Here is an 18,786-nt window from a genome sequence, read left to right as displayed (position 1 = left end):
CAAAAAAAAAAAGGGAAGCAGTCAGTTCAAGTATATAACTCAGCTGCTCAAGTGCTTTCCCTCAAGACAACCGTGAAAATGCTTCATGTGTAATTCCCATGTTGTTACACAGAATATTACAAAGGCAGTGTCCTCAAGAGTTGAGATTTAATACAACAGATAATTTTCATTGCTGCATCAAGGACATTCTTAACTAAAGCTGGCTTCCTTTTTTTACACTTGTTGACATGACCATTTGGGTAATTCGTTGTCACTGCCTTGGTTTACACATTGGCAGCAGTTTTACCCCATACTGCTTTTACATAATCATTGTGAATGTGTGAAAACTGTAAAGTGTTATAAAAATTGTTTTGACCTCTCAGATCCTCTGAAGGGATCTCAGGAACCCCAGGGTTCCATGGGTCACACTTTGAAAACTACAGGTTTACACATTATCTTAGTCAAAAGGCCAAGAAGCAATAAACCACAGGTTGATAACATTTTCCAATTCATTAAATTATCAGCTTCATGGTCTTAACACCCTAGGTATGTATTTCCTTGAATTGACAGGTGTTTAAAATGGTAAATCACACCACTGGTCACATGCTGCTGGGTTGATGACTGAGGTTATTGTCTTCGTTTTTCTTCCTTCAGGTGACCTGGTGATTCTCAGTGATGATGCTCCCACTGCAGGCTGGCTGCAGGGCCGCAGCTGCTGGGGGTCCCGGGGCTTCTTCCCATCCTCATGTGTTCGAGAACTCTGCCTCTCCTCCCAAAGCCGGCAGTGGCACTCACATAGTGCACTGCTTCAGATTCCCGAGTACTCCATGGGACAAGCGCGAGCCCTCATGGGGCTTTCTGCTCAGCTGGATGAGGAGTTGGACTTCAGGGAAGGAGATGTGATTACCATTATTGGAGTTCCTGAGCCAGGCTGGTTTGAAGGGGAGTTAGAAGGTCGAAGAGGCATTTTCCCAGAAGGTTTTGTAGAGCTTTTGGGGCCCCTGAGGACTGTGGATGAATCAGTAACTTCCGGAAATCAAGATGACTGCGTTGGTAATGGTGAAATGGATATCCCTTTAGAAGAAGAGAAGGGACCAGAGGAGGAGGGTGAGCAGCCGGGGGCCTATGGAATTGCCCTCTATAGATTCCAAGCTCTGGAGCCGAATGAATTGGATTTTGAAGTAGGGGATAAAATTCAAATTCTGGCAACCTTGGAAGATGGCTGGCTAGAAGGATGCCTAAAGGGCAGAACAGGCATCTTTCCTCACCGCTTTGTAAAGTTATTTCCTAACGCTAGCACAGAAGAGGCCATTGCTCTGTCCCAGGAAGGCAGCCCTACCAAACCCCCAGAAGGTTCTTGGGATGCTGTGGAGAACTCCTTAGCAGTGGAGGAACCAGGACATGCCTGTCGTGAGTACAAAGAAGAGAGGAGCAGCTCTGTTCTTCCTGAGACCTCCGCTTCTCCCCTAAATCACCTGACTCCTGAATATGATACAAATGAGAACTCCAGTCAAGATGAAATTACCTCAGGCGGGCTCCCTGCAAGCCCTGGTGCAAAGCTCGCAAAGCCTCTTACTAAAGCCTCTGACATGACCGATCATTTGGAGGCAGTCAATGGTGTTTCTTCCCAACCTCAGGTACCTCTTCATCCCAAATTGCAGAAAAACCAGTATTATTCTACAGCAGGAGGGAGCCATCAAAGGTTAGAACAGTTCTCTGACCTTCCTCTTGTAGAAGCCAGGACTAGAGACTACTCTACCCTACCTCCCAGAGGGACGTATGCCCAGCGGGGCTCCCTGAAGAAGCTACAGGCCTCCATTCACAGGGGCTCCTCTTTCATAGCCTCAAGGGTAACTCAGCCTAGTCAGTTGAGCCCTGAATCCCAGGGCATGGCAGAGTGTGCTAAGAAGCACTACATATCCAAAGAAAACACCTCTAGCTTCTGCTCCACATCAGAGAGATCAGAAAGCAAACCTGGTCCACAGGGCAAGGGGCCTAGTGTGGCAGTAACAGTACTTTCACATGGAGATGGCAGCATTGACCTGGATTCCAAGTTGACACAACAGCTGGTAGAATTCGAGAAGAGCCTATCAATGTCTGCCACAGAACCAGATAAAATTCTACGCCACTTTTCAATTATGGACTTTAACTCCGAGAAGGATATCGTCCGAGGTTCTTCAAAAGTAGTCTCTTCGCAGGAGCTACCTGAGAGGAAAAAAGCCCTAAGACCACCACCACCCCGACCCTGTACTCCCACAGCTACTTCACCCCACTTGCTGGTTGACCAGAGCCCAAAACCTGCACCCCCGTTGCCTGTGCGGCCTTCTCGCCCCGCTCCCCTGCCTCCTTCTGCACAGCAGAGAACAAGTGCAGCCTCCCCCAATCCATCCTCCTGTCGCCGTCCTAGCTTCAAGCCTCTAGAAGAGGAGGGCCCTGAGCATGAGGAGCAGAGCCTGGGTCAGACCTCGCCCTGCCCCTTAGTCCTGGTGAGGATTCAGGAAATGGAGCAGGATCTGGATATGTACACCAGAGCTCAAGAAAAGCTGAGCCTGATGCTGGAGGAGAAGCAAGATGAATCTGTAAGGGCAGAGACCCTTGAGAATCTGGAGGACTGTGAGAGTAACATTGAAAGTTTGAACTTGGGACTCCAGCAACTAAGAGGTAAGTGATAAGCAAGTATCCTTGATTTTTGATACCTGCGGTCAAGGTATGATAGTAAATGTCTGCCTGTGTGTGTTAGGGGTTGCTACCATTTGATCAACAGAGGTGCTTTTCATTTTCATTACCCAGTTTCTTATTTCTGTCACTATATTTTTGTTCCTTCTTGCTATGTCCTTTGAATACTGTATCCTCTTCACTTGGTTTGCTGCTCAGATAAAGAAGGTTGAGCCTTGGAGACAAGTTCCCAATGACGTGTGTTCCTCCTCTCCTGCTGTGACATCCACAGTGTGGAATAGGAACTCCCTAAATGTAACTTTTCTTAACCACACTTTACCAAGAACTTAAAGACTTCTAGGCTAAGACTCCTGAGAAAACTACAACTTGTGTCTTCGTGGTCCAGGGACTAGATTTCAGTAACAGTAACAGCTAACCTTTCTTTGCTTGCTGGGAAGCATTTGCCACCATTTGCTCACACAAAGAGTCTTCACAGCCCCCTTGAAAGTATGGGCTAGTACCTATGGCTGCTTTACAGAGAAGAAAGCTAGGACTTCCAGAGATTATTTTGCCAAGGGAGATGGCATTTAAACCTACATTTTTTACTAATAGTAGTTTACTGCTTCCCACCAATTCATATTCTGTGGCCAGTCTTGGAGACTTCGTATTTGTCAGACTCACAGGAGAAATAATTTATAAAGTCGGAAGAGTCAGAGGGGGAACCAACAGCAGCTGGTCAAAGGGCCCAGGGTAACATGACTGCATGTCACTTTTGGCCTATGTACCAGAGACCTCAACCTACATGTTATCAGGCAGGTAAATGATAAAAAGTAACCTAGGGATCTAGACATTGCAGGATACCAATAAGAAGTAAAAGCAGAACCATGGTATGTACCCCAGTGATAAGTGTACCAGGTACAGAGAGCCCAGGTTAAGATGGCAGGCTGGGCACCTACCTCCCCCTCTACCTTGGGTCTCTAAGAGAGAATGAGGAGAGTATAGTTTTTAAATTCCAACCATAAGTAGTAGTATTGGAAGGCCAAAAGTCAAGCAGTTCTGTGAAAGAGGGAAAGCAGCTGGTGTTGGAGAAAGGAAAGAAACCAGATATGCCCAGGAAAGGAGCACGGTTCCAGTAGAACTCTAGACTCAGAGGTGTCGCCCCAGGAGGGGTCCTGGGACAAGTTTAATGTGATGAATTAGGGAACAGCTGGACTCCTGGGTCACGTGTGCTGTACAGGAACTGCAGCAACATTTGACCTTGAGCGCCAGAACAGGTGCTTAGACATACCCTCAAAAATGTATTCATGTGACACCGTAGCTGAGCTCTTGTCTTGACAGCTTTAGAGTGCCTGAAAAGGGCTTCTGTGGGAGCCTTGGTTGGGAGCTGTGTCCCCGAAGCCATAGCAAGCCCCAGTGTTCTCTTCCAATTTCCACACTGAAACGTTTGTAGATACACTTATGCTGCCATCTGTGTGTTACGTATACAGGTGGGAAAACTAAGGCCTCTTAAATTCCAGGTAGCAGGGGGTTCTCAGTAATGACACTCTTTTAGAATGAATAGTGTTTCACTGAAGTCATATGTCTGCGGTGCAGACTCTTTAAACAGATATGTAGATTAATGGACTAGGCACTACTTGCTATTCTTCTTCACCCGACCTTGTTTCTCAGGACTAATTTAACAATTCAATAAGTATTTTTATTATCATACTTTTTTTTGGTACCAGGAATTGAACTCAGGACTTCACACTTGCCAGGCAGGCACCACGCCACTGAGCTATATCCCCAGCCCCTATCATACGTTTTTAATTGCTAAAAGTTTAATACTATGAAAGAGATACTGGTAGGTAGGTGGAGTCTCAATCAGAAAGATATTTAAAAATTTGAATCTACCAAATATATCATTGGGAATGTTAATGTTATGTGATTATTTATTATTATTTATATCTACTACTAATATGATAAAATTCCTTATCCCTGTAATCACAGACTATGCCTCTTAAGATATTCTTTTTCTGTATTCATAAAAGATTTATCCAACAATATAAACAGTTCTTCAACAGGAGGAAATTCATCAGTCTGAGTACTAGACTTTATTTCTCTAGCTCAGTCCTATATAACCTCTAATTTTGAAATTTATTGATTGATTGATTGGTTAATTGATTGAGACAGGGTCTGTCTACGTAGTTCAGGCTGGCCTGGACTCACTGTGCAGCCCAGGCTGGCCTCAAACTGGCACAGTCCTCCTGCCTCAGCCTCCCAAGTGCTGGGATTACAGTTAATCCTCAAATTTAAAGGCCTAAGGAGGTTTTGTTTTATTTTGTTTTGTGATACCCAGCGAGTGATGGGCTACATTCCCGGCTCTTTTTAATTTTGAGACAGAGTCTCACTAAATTACTAAATTGGCTGGGCTAAACTCAAATTTACGATTGTTCTGCCTCTGCTTCCCAGAGTGATGGGATTACAGGTGTAGTACCCTGCCTGGCTTTTAAATTACTCTTAAAATAGAATTTTAAATACACAAAGCATTAGTTGCCCTACTGGATAGAGTTGATCTTTATTTCATGACTCATATTTCAGGCGGGAAAGTTTCCATTTTGCATTGATATTGGTTGAATTGCTAAGTGTATATCCAAATGGTAGGGCAATTACAGTGCATTTTGTTTCATATGAACTCATTTTCTGTTTTGCCATTGAAAGTATTTGGTCTGCTTATTCTGATTTTGATTTTGCCATTGAAATTCATGCTGCTTTTGTTAATTTACATTTTAGGTTTTGCATTTTATAGTAGTAATTTTTCACAATAATATTCACATCTTCTCTTTGCATTTCTTCTGATAAAATATTTAGAGGGGGTGGGGTATAGCTCAGTGGTGTACCAGGTACTTAGCATATGGAAGGGTTTGGGTTAAATCTTCATCACCAAATAAATAAATAACAGAGATATAACCTATAGCAAATATTAAACCTTGGAAACCACTGGGCAGACATTACTGGTTATTATTCAAAGGACAGAACATTTACCTCTTTCAGCAAGGTATTAAACTATTATGTACTATTAAATTCTGTGTACTGTTAAAGTACATAAAGCATGGATCAGAATTGCCAGATTTAAGGATGTTGCTTCCAACACTTGATTTCTTGGACCATCACTTAAAAGATTTGTAAAAATCATACTGTGCAAATAAGCTTATTGACTTCAATTTGCAAGAATGACTTACTGTTGGCAGCACACAGGGCCATAAGCCACATACTCATAACACATTATAACAGCAGTGGTTCTGAACAAAACTTATGGATTAGAGCTGCCCGTGCCTTTCTATCCTATGCGCTCTTGTACTGGTTGCTGGAAATATAAACAGTAATCTTGTTTGCTTTTGGTGTCAGTATTTTCAAACTTGCTTTCATCTTGTTATGAGTGGATTTCTTCAGACCCACAACATCTCTACATTTATTGTTAGGCTTAATTTACACAGGAGAATTATAGTACTTTCTCTTGTTTTCCAGATTTCTGAACTGATTTTTCTTAGGCTTTAGACATACAAATTTCTCGAGCAATGCTGAGAGGGAATTTCCCCATGGAAACTTAGTCATTTTCAACCCAGGTCCAATTTAAACTAGTTTCAAAGTTTAATGTATTTTGGATGAGCAAAGTATTGGAACCCCAGGTATAATTCACAAGAGGTTTAGTCCAGCTCTGATTTACCCTTAGGAATCCTTTAGAATCTTAAATTATTGGAGAAATGGTCACTTATACACTCCTCACTTTGCAAAAGCTCTGGGCTTTGAGTTTTTGATCCTTCTACTCAGAAGACTGTTGATATAGAGGCTCTAGTCTTTAAGGGCTGACAAGTACTCTTATGTAATGCAGTTTTTATAGTCATTTACCTCTTTCCCTTTGGTTTTGGCCTGCACTTCTTTATCATCTTGTCAGCATGTTTATGGGGTTTTTTTGTTCTTTGTTTTTATTTTTATTTTCCTTGTTTGTTTTTCGTACTGGGGGTTGAACCCAGGATGTCACACACCTTAGGCAAGTGGTCTACCACTGAGCTACACCTCAGCCGTTAAGGTGTTTTAGTATTTTTTCTAAATTTTTAGCTTTTCTCTCTAAAAGGGTTGATCCAAATAATTTAGACTTTAGTTTTTAGAAACAAAAAGCCCAGATTAACTGGTGTCTGGCTCTGACTAAGAATTAGTTTTGAATTTGGAACTAATACATAGTCAGAATAGACTAGTACAAGGTAATTATGACTGCTATGTGCCGAGGGATAAGAATGTCATTTGGTATGGGCTTCAGTATGGGTTTTAGGTCAATCATTCATTCATCCTAGAATACTTGTTTATTTTTTAGCAATGTGCTAAGGGCAGGGTACACAGTGATGAGCATGGTAGATGTACTCTCTGCCCTCAAGGAGTTTCCACTCAAATGGGTTGCTAATCAGCAAGTCAAAGTCCTAGCTAGAGCACAATACCAAAAAAAAAAAAACCAAAAACAGGCTCTTCAAATCTGCTAAGTAGGTTGACTTCTTAACCACACAAACATTACAGATTAATTCTCAGACATGCAAGTTTCCCAGAACGTGGAACTGTTCAAAGCCATGGGCAGAACTACAGAGTACTGCCCTGGGATAATCTCATTTTAGCATCACAGTCCTTTTCTACATCAAGGTGAGGTTCTGATTCCTGAATTTGACCAGTAGTCATGGTGGGTATTCATTTCTTTATTCAGCAAATGTTTCTGTTTGTTTGTTTGTTCTTTAAGACAGGATCTTGCTATGTAGTTCAGGCTGCCTTGACCTCACTATGTAGCCCAGGCTGGCCTCAAACTCTCAATCCTCCTGCCTCAGCCTCCTGAGTGCTAGGATTACAGGCGTGCAACACCATGCACAGCTAAATGTTTCTTAAATACATACTCGAAGCTAAGCACTGATTATTCATTGATTAGTAAAATAACACAGTAATAGGGTCATTCATGTTTGTATGTCTTTGCAACTCAAATGATCATACCGATACTGACCTTTATAGTTAATCATGATGTCTGTCTTACTGCTGTGAGCATGACCAGAGTATAGATGAGTGCCAGGACCTCATTTTCTCTTCTTAGTCAGTACAGTGTCTGTATAGTAAACTGTAGAGTGAGTCAACCTCCTTCATCTCAGGAACCTTGCTCCTGAACTTCTCTCTTCCCGGCCTTCCTCTTTTTTTTTTCCCCCAGTATTGAGAATTTAACTCAGGGCCTTCACACTGAGCTACATCCCCAGAGCTCTAAATTGTAATTCTCCTGCCTCAGCCTTCCAGAGTACTGGAATTACAGGCATGTGCCACCATGCTCAGCTGTTCCCAGACTTTAAGGTAATGTCAAAAGGGAGGCTGGCCAGAGACTCTCAGAGAAATATTTAATGACAACTTGCAAATCAAATCAGAATACATTTTTAAGGAAAGTAACACTTTCGGCAAGATATTGGGTAGAGTTTGAGGCTTACTGAAGAGAACTGATTGATTAACAAGACTTACTGATAGGGAGCAACAACATCTTTACAGTAAAGTGATACATAATATTCTAGGCAGATTGTTAAAATTTTACAATACAGTTTTTCTATACAGAAGCAGTTTGAAAGATAATAGACTTATATAATCAAATCAGTTTGTGGTCTTTTAAGATGATAAAACTGTATGTAAAGGAAATAATCTTTTCTTCTAGTTTGTCACTGCATAAGAAGAAAACAAGTGTCTTTCACTTGTGTAGCATCTGGTTCAGGGTGTTGGCTCAATACAAATTAGCTCAGTTACTCCAAGTGGATTTTATTCTGGTATAAAACAGCAGTCATAGAACCCTTTAATGATCTGTGTTAAGTTGAGACAACAACTAGTTTTTAGGATAAACTTTAATGTCTATCAGGAAACAGAGCTTAGAATGGATAACTTAGTTATGACTGACCTGTGAGTCACTATTGCTAGCAGTTTGTAATGTGGCTTTGTGAACATTTCCTCAGTTGTGGTTCCAGGTAAGGAGTAGAGTGCTGGACCAGACCCAGGTACTTTAAGTACAAGTTTCAGAGTGCACACGGCTTGGCAGTTCACAGTAAAAGAACTTCAGCATGTGTGAGACCTGCCTTCAGTCACAGGCATTTGTGCCATCACCCCTGTATTTAAGTGTGCTGCCTGATTTTATGGTTTGACAAACGTAGCAAATGCTAAAAAATAGGCTAGCCATTATCCAACCAGTATCCCCGAGCTCCTACCATATTCCAGGCGGTGCTCTAGAGTAAGGCAAACAAGTAGGTAAAATCATATATAGTTCATTAGAGGACCAAGAATCTGTGAAGAAAAGAAATCTAAGATCTCCTGAAAAGCGACATTTGCATGAGCTAGGCATACCATCTACATCTGACAGTTGAGAAAATTGAGGTTTGCCCAGTCTCACAGTAAGTGGTAGGGCCGGGATTCAAATCCAGGTCTGTTTTCTTGCACATATTATTACTGCATCACACTGCAGTGTCAGTGTGTTTTGACCACATGATCTCTGAGATTCAATGGTAAGAAGCAATGGTTTAAAAAAATCAGACGTCTCTGTAAGTGTTCAAGGGGAAGGGATCCCAGTGGACTCTTGCCAACTTTCAAAACAACTTACGTCAGCCGGAGCATATTTTAGTGCTCGCTTCTGTTGAAAACTGCCTGCTAAATTCAATATATCTGTGAGTGTGAAAGCACAATATGTATTTCTGGAAATTTAATTCTTTCTTTGCAGATACACTTTTGACTGCCAGCTTATCAAGAAATTACTCAGCTTTCCAAAATTTTCCCTTTCATGATAGCAGTACCCACAAGCTGCTATAGTCCTAGTTTCTGTAGTTTGTGTCCCTTAACTTAGCTTTTACCTTCGTCTTAAGCTCTCATATATCCTAAACACGTCTAATAGCCCTGTCATTTCCTTTTACAAGCACACCCCCTTCTCTTCTCCGAGTCTGTGCTTAGACTCTTCTCTATTGCTGAGCTTGTTTTTCTGCTTCGTCCTCATTTCCGGACCAGTCTCCATGCAGCCAGTGGCGATACAGTGCTGTTGTCTCATTCTAGGACTCATCTTAGCCGTGGTGATGGGCTCTCCTGTACAACTCTCCTTCCTGGCCGTTAGGCTGAGAGTCAGCTGTACTGCACAGGAGGAGAAACTGCATTCCTTGTCAGATCTATCTTTCTTGAATTCCTACTGTATGCTAGGTAGTTGTGGGTATACGAGAATGCGGTCCAGACGGCAGCTGGCGGGCATTCCAATGTTCAGGAGTGTGGAAGGCCAGAGACATGAAGCAGCAAAGGAGTGGCAGTCAGTCAAATAGCATGAAAGCCAAATGAAGAGTTCTCAAAAGGCAAAAGTGACCTGCTCAAAGCTGAGAGCCCAAGTAAGATGAAGTCTCAGAAATGATCCCTGGAATTAGTGATCTGGCCCAGAGCAGCTTCACTGAAGTAGTGTTGATAGGACAGGAATAAGTTAAAGAGTAGGTTAAAGAGAGAATGCCAGGTAGGGAAGCCGCGAAATTGAGTATTTGGTGTGTTGGGAAGTCTTTCACAATGTTTTACTATAAAAGCAAGTGAAGAAATTAGGTGGCTGCTGGAAGGGACATTAGATTTGGGGACCAGTGGAAGTTGTTTGTAAGCTGTTTGTAAGCTGGGAATCACTACCATATGTTTCTAGGCTTATTGTTTCACTGGAGTGGACACCCTGAAGAAGCAGGAGAGAGGGGGCCTAACTGCTGGAACAGAATGTTTGAGGGGCCTGAAAAGGGTGGGATCCAGTGAACCAGCAGAGATTGGCTGGAGCAGAGCAGAGCCAGTCCCTCTAGCCTTTGAGAGGTAGCATGGTAGGTTTGATAGTGAAAAGGTGTAGAGGCAGACATAGGGAGATTACATGACTTCTCCAAGATTATAAACCAGTAAGTGTCAAAGTCAGGATTTAAGCCCAGGGCAACCAAAGCCTGTATTCTTGACTACTAAGCTAGGCTGCTTGGTAGTTTATAGATGAGCTCATTGAATCTAGAGAAACTACATAGTTTACAAGTCATAAACATCTAATTATGGACCAAGCATTTGACCCTAGTCTCCTTAGTGTCCTTTATATTATTTCACAGATAAGGATTAGATAAAAGTTCAGTGAATTATTTCTAGATACCCAGTAAATGTCCAGACAGCTGAAGAGGTAAACTGATTAAGGCCTTTCTCTTGGCATGATACTCCCCTATCAGAAATCTTCAAAGACCCTTCATTATCTCATTGAACGAAACATTTGGGTCCCTTGGGATCTGGCTCTTCAGCTTATCTCATTACTTTTTGTCAGACCATTCCCCATTTCTTAGTTCCCTCTCTACACAGTCTGTAGAATTGCTGCTAATCCTTGAAGGCAACATTCCAATGCCATCACTTCCATGAAAGCCTCCACTGACGTGCCAGGGCCTTGCTTTGCTGCCATTTGTACGTGTATATACAATGTACACATTTCATCTTACTTTATAGTACGAGGCTCCTGCATTGTATAAAGCAGGGACTCACTTGTTAATGTTTTTCTCTTCCACAGTACTCACATAAAACAGGTATCTAATGTTTTGTTTTGTTTTGTTTTGTTTGTTTTGGATCTGAAGATTGAACCCAGGGCCTCAGGCATGCTAGGCAAGTGCTCTATCACTGAGGTGGTCCCGCATTCCTTAGTGTTTGCTTATTTCAAATAGGCATTTTTATATCAGCCTCTATGCTTTCTAGGTTCATTCTCCAGTTCATAAATGTACTGTATGCATTGGATAGAAAGGAGCTAGGAAATGGTTTGGATGCTTCTCTGGCATGACAGATACCTTGGAAAATGTGACAGCATGCATAATTCTATTCTTGTGGGTAGGTTTTTTTTATTCCATAGAATTACCTACATACCAGAACAGAGGAAAGGAGGAATCTCTTCCCCCAGGGGGACAGCTGGTATGTAGGCAGTGGGAGCTTGTGTACTAACTGAGTAATCAAATCCCATAGAAACAAAGCACTCCGAGGAGGGAAAGTTCTGACTGTGCATCAAGTGAAGGGGGTTCTGAAGCGTTTCAGAGGTCGGAGGCTTAGAAAGTTGGAATTAGAGGACAGGGAATGGAGTCCGGTTTGAGCTGCATGTGTTAGCCTTTGTTAACCTCTGGTGGCTCACTAAGGGACGGAAGAGGCAGGCAGACTGCTGTATGACCCTACCTGGGACTTTTGAAAGGAGCTCTTTCTCTTTCATACTGCTCTTTCTGCAAAACCTTTAGGGCAACACAGTGCTTCTACCTTCACATAAAGTAGCCAAGCCAGTCTGACCAGCTTGAGGGAAATACCAGCGAGGCTGCCAACTCCAATCACATGAAGTCTAGTTACTAATTATCTCCCAGCCTCTGAGGGGAAGGATATAGTAGCTCGCTGATTGGATCCTGCCTTTGAAATGACTCCACACTGCTTCGCACTCTAACCAGAGCAACAGGAAGAATGTTCCCTGTGCTTCGGGAGACATTTTAAGCAGGACTGATTCAGGCTTAGGCGAGACTGCACCTGTCTGCTTTTAGGCCCAGCCCAGGCCCATGGAAAAGACAAGTAAAACTCACGTCTATTGGCTATGAGTGGAATTCATGAGATTGGAAAAGAAAGCGAAGTGGAAAAGAAAAGGCCTTGGGACCCTAGCTGGGAGTATGAAGACTGCAGGAGTCTCCAGAGCAGAAATCTTGCGGTACCTGATAAACTTTGTGCAGAAAATGACTTGGCTTCCACACTCCAGACCAAGAGGCAGCATCGGCCCTACAGAAAAAGGGATTGTGGATACTGGGATTTTGAACAGAGTGAGCCAAGCTGTATTGACTATGGGGAAGCAAGTAAAAGTGGAAAGGACTATATGTTCCATGGAGGCTACAGGAATCCAGAAAGTGTAGATTGTAGGGATCTGAGGCCTGTGATGAAGGATGACTGTTTTTTAGGAAGCCCAGATGTGATCATGAAAGGTGGAGGATATGGGAAGATGAATGGCTTTGCTGATCCTAAGGATCTGAATTATAATCCTAAGGACTTGGAAAAAACTGAACAGTGGGGTGGTTATACAGGTGTGGATGATTCTTTGGGGAATCTGTATCAACCTCAAAACTGGGATATGGGCCTCAGAGATTTTAATTACAGTCCTGAGTATTGTAAAGAAGTTGACTTGTATGATAGAGAGCTTAACAGTTTGTATCATGCTCATGGTTATAATAGTAATGGTCAGTCTATGGACTTTCTAGGTTTGCACAGTGTCAGCGAAAGTAAAGAGTTTGTTAAACACTGTGAAGAGGAAAGGAGTGTTTATCAAAATGGTGAAATCTGTCCGAAAGTGAAGACTCATAGCATGGATCGGAGTAATTCTGATACAAAAATTAAAGGCTATGACACTTTCTCTGCACATGATGGGTATAAATCTCATAGTTACAGCGGAACAGATTTTCTCTATCAGGTAGGGAACTTGAAGTATAATGACCTTGACAGACCTGCAGTGGGGTCACTTCGGGCAAGAGGGGTCATGCTGGATGGTCTGCAGAATCACTGTCCTAGAGAAGAGCAAAGAGAACGTCACTTTGGGATCCCTCAGAGCCCTGTATTAGAGAAGATCACCTGGAAGTTAGATGAAGAGAGCACATTAAGCGGCCCAGAGACCTGGAGAAGGAACAGTTGCTTGCGCCGCACTGCACCCAGCTCCCTGAGGCGCTCAGAGTTTGTGCAGAACAGGAAGAATCCCCAAGGTAGGAACTCAGCTGGCCTTCTGGTAGGATAAAGTAAGAAAATAAACGAAAAGGGTGGCTATACTGGGTACGAGGAATACCAGTGTACTTAAGGGACCTGCCCGCCTAAGTTCCTATCAAGGGTATTTTAGTGACAACATCATTTGAGATGTGATTCCTTTGGGAGGCATGTTATAGCACGAGTACATGAAGTGCCATAAGCATGTAAGATAGCTTTCAAGACCAGACCACTATTTCATGGGAACTTTGCTTTACTCTTCTGGGTTTTGTCAGCTGGCCTATCTCAACATTCTTTTCATTCTTACCTTAATATTTTTGTCTTGGAACAGCAAGTTATGAGGGCACAAAATTAAATGTATTTTCCTGGCATGTTTCTTTTACTCAGGCCCTATGCTTCTTTGGCCATTAGTGGAAAAGAAGACTTGTTTTATAGACTTTATTCTTTGGCACTCTGGATCCTTAAGTGAATGATGAGCACCAAAACTCTTGTTTTTTTTTTGTTTTTTTTTTTTTTGGTTTTTCTCCAGTACCGGGAACCGAACCCACGACCTTGCGCTTGCCAGGCAGGCGCTTTTGCCGCTGAGCTAAATCCCCAGCCCGAGCACCAAAACTCTTGTAGAATTCAGATTATTTCTATTTTTTAGGGTGCTTTTGATGTGTTAGGTATTCAAACCATTGCATTTCACTGAACTTATATAAATTGTGTGTAAAGTGGGCATATTGAAAATCTTTTGCTGGGTGTGGTAGCGCATCCCAGCAGTTGGTAGGCTGAGGCAGAAGGACCACTGCAAATTCAAGGCCAACCTGGGCTACATAGTTCAGAGTCAACCTGAACTACATAGTGAACCCTGCCTTAAAATGTTTTTTTTTTTTTTAAATATTTTTGTCATGTAGAGATTCTTTCCTGCCATTATGTCTTCCTAAATTCTATGAACTGTCCTTTGTTTCACCATGTTTTTATAATACTGAGAATTTAACCCAGGGCCTTCACACTGCACTACATCCCCAATTCTTTTTATTTTTTTATTTGAGAAAGGGTCTTGCTAAATTGCTAAATTGCCCAAGCAGGGCTTGAACTTGCAGTCCTCCTGCAGAGTGCTGGGACGACAGGTGTGCACTGTCATGTCCTGCTTCACATGTTGCTTTTATAACTACTGGACTCCTTGCTGAACTTTTATAATGTGTTCTTCTCATGCCAGGCAGCTTGTCTGGTTCTGGACAGTGTGGGGGAGTCTGACTAGAGGATAAGGGTTAGTGAGAGCCAGACAAGGTTAAGGTGTAGATCCATCTCACCCTGCTCCCAAGTGGATGCTTTTTTGTATAGGTCTCCTTCACAGTACGCTGGTTGAGTAGACTTGTACCAAACACCATCAAAGATCCTGAAATTGCTAGTGGTTTAGCCAGTGATTCTTCAACACAGGCTTAATTTAGCTTAAATTTCTAGGGCACCATTTTGGACAAAGCAGGCTCTCTATCTGCACTTACAAGGATAAAAATGAAACCAAGTCTGGCTTTAGTTGGGAGGCTGAGGTATTTAGCAGATAGTCATTACTCTCTAGGTGCATTTTTTTTTCTCTGAAATGATGCAGATTGGATTACTTCTAAATTCCTTTCAGGTCAAGAGAGAAAAAGTCCGTTTTTTTCCTTGTGTTGGTTTTATATCATTTCTATTCCCTTCCCCCCACATCTGTTTCTTCGGTGAACTTTGATTCCTGTCTTTAGTTCCTTATTGGAGTAACCCTCCTAACTGTAATCAGGTGTGTTTATTGTGTGACTTAACAAGGGTCAAGCTCATCTCTGGGAGTGTTGTAACGTGCACTGTGATCTCTGAAACAAAACAAGTTAAGTGCCATTTTATATCATCTCCATTCTTACAACTTTGAATTTGAGAACTTAACTTTTGGAAGTGTTATTCATATTTTTTAGCTCAGTTGGCACTCCTTGCTTTTATTCCTGATAGCCTCTTTGCTCAGTCATAAAATCTCAATCTTACTGAACATCTTTCTGCTAACACTCTGAGCTGTCTTAGAGTACAGATCTTGACCCTTTAAAGTGTTACACAGTGACCACATGTGGTTACAAAAAAGAGATATGGTTAGAGCAGCTGTTGGAGTGGTTCCACTTTCCGTTCAAATGTGAGGCCACGATTTAGTAACAGTGTAACTTTAGGCAAATCATTGACCTTTCTGAGCTTCAGATTACCTAGTGGTAAAATGAAGATAATAACTGTCTCATAGTGGGATAAGAGAAGCAAAACACTCATGTGTCTGGAACACAGTACCATAAATTACCATTTGTTTTTGTTTTATCTACCCATCTCCTTTCTCCTTTACAAGTCCCCCCACCGGACTGTCACTTCATTGTCTTTTGAGATCCAGACTGATAGTCATTGCTCCCCATTGGACATCTGCCTTGGGACCTGGAAGTACCTCGACTTTAGGGGTCTGAGTGGACAGACCCCATTCCTCCCTCACTTTGTTTTGTTACGTTCCTTTCCTTCTGATCCCAAATTTATTAAAGAAACAAAGCTGCTCTGTTGTTGTCTTTGACCTGTCTCCCATGCCTGAAACCAAGGCTTTCTCTGGCTTTCTTCCCTCCTGTTTTATGAGTACATTCCCCTCTGGAAGCCTTTGTCTTGTTTGTTAGGGCAGGTATGTGAACACTTTGCCCTTGGTTCTAGGGTGTGGGCCCTAGTCCTGGAAGGTGGCCCTTACAGTGAGGCTCTACTGAGGTTTCAGTGGAAAACTGGAAATGCTGATTGAACGTACTAATTTGCAGTGTCTCACGCTTCAAAACTGCCTTTCCAGCAGCCATCAGTTGCTGCATATCTGCAAGGCTCTTCAGCTTCAGCTGCTATTGATTTTGCTAGGTTTCTTGGTGTCTCACTGCTAACATACGTAATGCATTTCAAGGATTTCAGGGAAATTGCTACATAATTTTGGGGTTCTCTGTGTGGCTTCCTCTTTTTTATGAATACCTTCTTAACATCTAGTCTCTGTCCCAGAGACCACAGTCCCAGACTTGAACCTCTGGCTCCACAGCCCAGTTAAGAGGCCACTTGTTGACTCTCTGCTGTTGCTTTACACCCCAGCATCCCAAGAGACTAAGGATTGCCACCTGGGGACATTGCATAAATGTATTTCTTACCTAGTTTCCTTTTCTTGTTTTCAGTCATGTCCCCTTCAGTTTCTGCCTGCTTTTGATTGGTTTCTAGTGCTTGCGTATAGTTATTGTTTTAATATCTTGTCCCATGCTGTTAATAGCTATCAGTACAGAGGTTAGGACATTGTAAGCTGTCCCACTACTACTAAACCAAGAGTTGTCTTTAAGGTTTTGCATTTGCTAATAGCATAAATAGTTGTAATGGAAACAGAATCTAGTGTTTCAGATTTCCCTGTTACCTATGTTGAATTTAAGTGATATTAGTATATCTAAATGAAAAACTCTTATAGAAGGAAGTATGAAACTAGAATTCAGGTGAGCATTAAGGCTAAAGATTCAAGGTTGGAAGGCTACATCTTCCCTCGGACCTGTAAAGACCTCTACTTTAGGGGTTCCATAGAATCCTTTTATATTATTACTAGAAGGAATCTTACACATCAACAAACCCAGCATTTTTATAAATAATCAGTAACTACCTATGATTGAATTGCTTTGTTTTATAGTGCTGAGGATTGAACCCAGGACCTTATGCATGCTAGACAAGTGCGCTATCACTGAGCTATATCCCAGGCTTCATGATTGGGTCTTGAGGTCTATTTAGCAGGTTGCAACCAGAATTTCTGAAAAATAATATAAAAGTGAATAGGAAAACATTTCAGAGTTTATTTCCTGAAGTAAAAGTAAGCGTGTATTACTTTTGTGTATGTGTGTGTTGTATACACATAACCACAAGCATTTTATAAGTGCAAACACATGCACCGAGTCACAGTGTGAATTGTGAATCATAAGCTGGGTGTGGTAGCACACGCCTGTAATCCCAGCACTTGGGAAACTGAGACAGGAGAGTCTCTGCTGTGAGTTTGAGGCCAGTCTGGGTTACATAGTGAGTTCAAAGCCAGCCTGAACTACACAGCAAGACTTTGTCTCAAAAGAAGAAAGAAAGAAAGAAAGAAAGAAAGAAAGAAAGAAAGAAAGATGGATAATAGTAAAAAAAATGTTTGAAAAACACTGAAACGCAACCTGTTTATTTAGGGAGTTAGAGAGATTGAAATGTGTACCCAAGGTAACTCATTGGATGAGGAAGAAAATCTGAGTCTCTCAGTGCCCAGACTGGTGCTTCTGCCACCTGATCAGCCAGAGGCATACCCAGAGAGTCATTCTATATTAGTGAACGTAGATGAGCAGGAAGGGCTGTGTTAGAGAAACCAGAGCAAGCTGCAGAGAGAAAGGGACAGCCAAGTGATACCCGGCAGAGATGCAAGAGAGGCTCTGAACCACAGAGAGCCCTGCTATGGCAGGTGGGTGGGCACAAGAGAGCAGAGGCATGGAGCGTGTTACAGGGAGTTGAGGAAGGAAGATGATGGTAAAGAGATTGCAGCAGTTCCTTCAAAGTTTGAGCAGTAATTTCAGTGTAGTAGCAGAATCCAGGAAAATCTTCGTTCTATTTTTCTCCCAAGATAAGAAAAACTTGCTGAGGATGTAGCTCACTGGTATGGTGGAGTATCTTCATGGTCTACACCAGGCCTGGGGTTCAAATCCTCATTGGAAAAAAAACAAAGGAAAGAAGAAGAAAAGAAACTTGCTCAGAATCAAAGACACCTTGACAATTCAAAGTTCTTAGGAGTAATATACAAGATTTCATTTCTTTTTTTTATTTTAAAGAGAATTTAAAATAAAGAATAACAGCAAAATGCCAACAACATAAACAAAAACAAAACAAAGCAAAAACAATGCCAATGATAGGGTTTCAGAACAAAATGATAGGGATTAACAGTGGTTGTTATATTACATATTTTTGTCTTCATCCTTGTTGGTCAGATTACCAGGTGTAAGAATGCAAGATTAATCAAACTACTAAAGAGAATAAAAAATAACAACAAAAAAATTATAAGTGATACAGAGTTTCACCAAACAAGATGATAGAAATTCAACAATTGTTATGTTGCATATTGTTGTCTTCATATTAGTCGTTCAGATCACCAGATATAAGAATGCAAAATTGGTCAAAAAATAAATAAATAGCATTAACTGTTCCTTTGAAGAAACCACCAGACATCAGCAGTATAGTTGTCCCAGTCTTCCTTCTTTCTTTCCTGTTCTCCTTTTCCTCATCCCAGTTGTTTCCTTTTTTGAGCAATTTCTTTCCCTTTTCCCAACCTCTGTTGTACGTTTTGGATTCCACTTACTCTTTCCTCTTCTAACACTAGGGAGACAACACAATGTCTACTCATGTGGG

At 41.9% G+C, this 18,786-nt stretch overlaps 1 protein-coding gene across 1 annotated transcript in view; it reads left to right on the top strand.

Moving 5' to 3' along the window:
- Positions 1-18,786, top strand: part of Dnmbp (dynamin binding protein) — a gene marked incomplete at its 5' end in the record, with an annotated part of 75,623 nt that overhangs the window by 10,645 nt on the left and 46,192 nt on the right. The window contains 1 exon segment of the mRNA XM_013506228.1: positions 634-2,640. Within this exon segment, the coding sequence (XP_013361682.1) occupies positions 634-2,640 (2,007 nt within the window).

The sequence above is a fragment of the Chinchilla lanigera genome, unplaced genomic scaffold (genome assembly GCF_000276665.1).
Source record: "Chinchilla lanigera isolate Chin_1 unplaced genomic scaffold, ChiLan1.0 scaffold00106, whole genome shotgun sequence".
NCBI classification, from domain to species: domain Eukaryota; kingdom Metazoa; phylum Chordata; class Mammalia; order Rodentia; family Chinchillidae; genus Chinchilla; species Chinchilla lanigera.
This window is presented reverse-complemented; position numbering and strand designations above follow the sequence as displayed.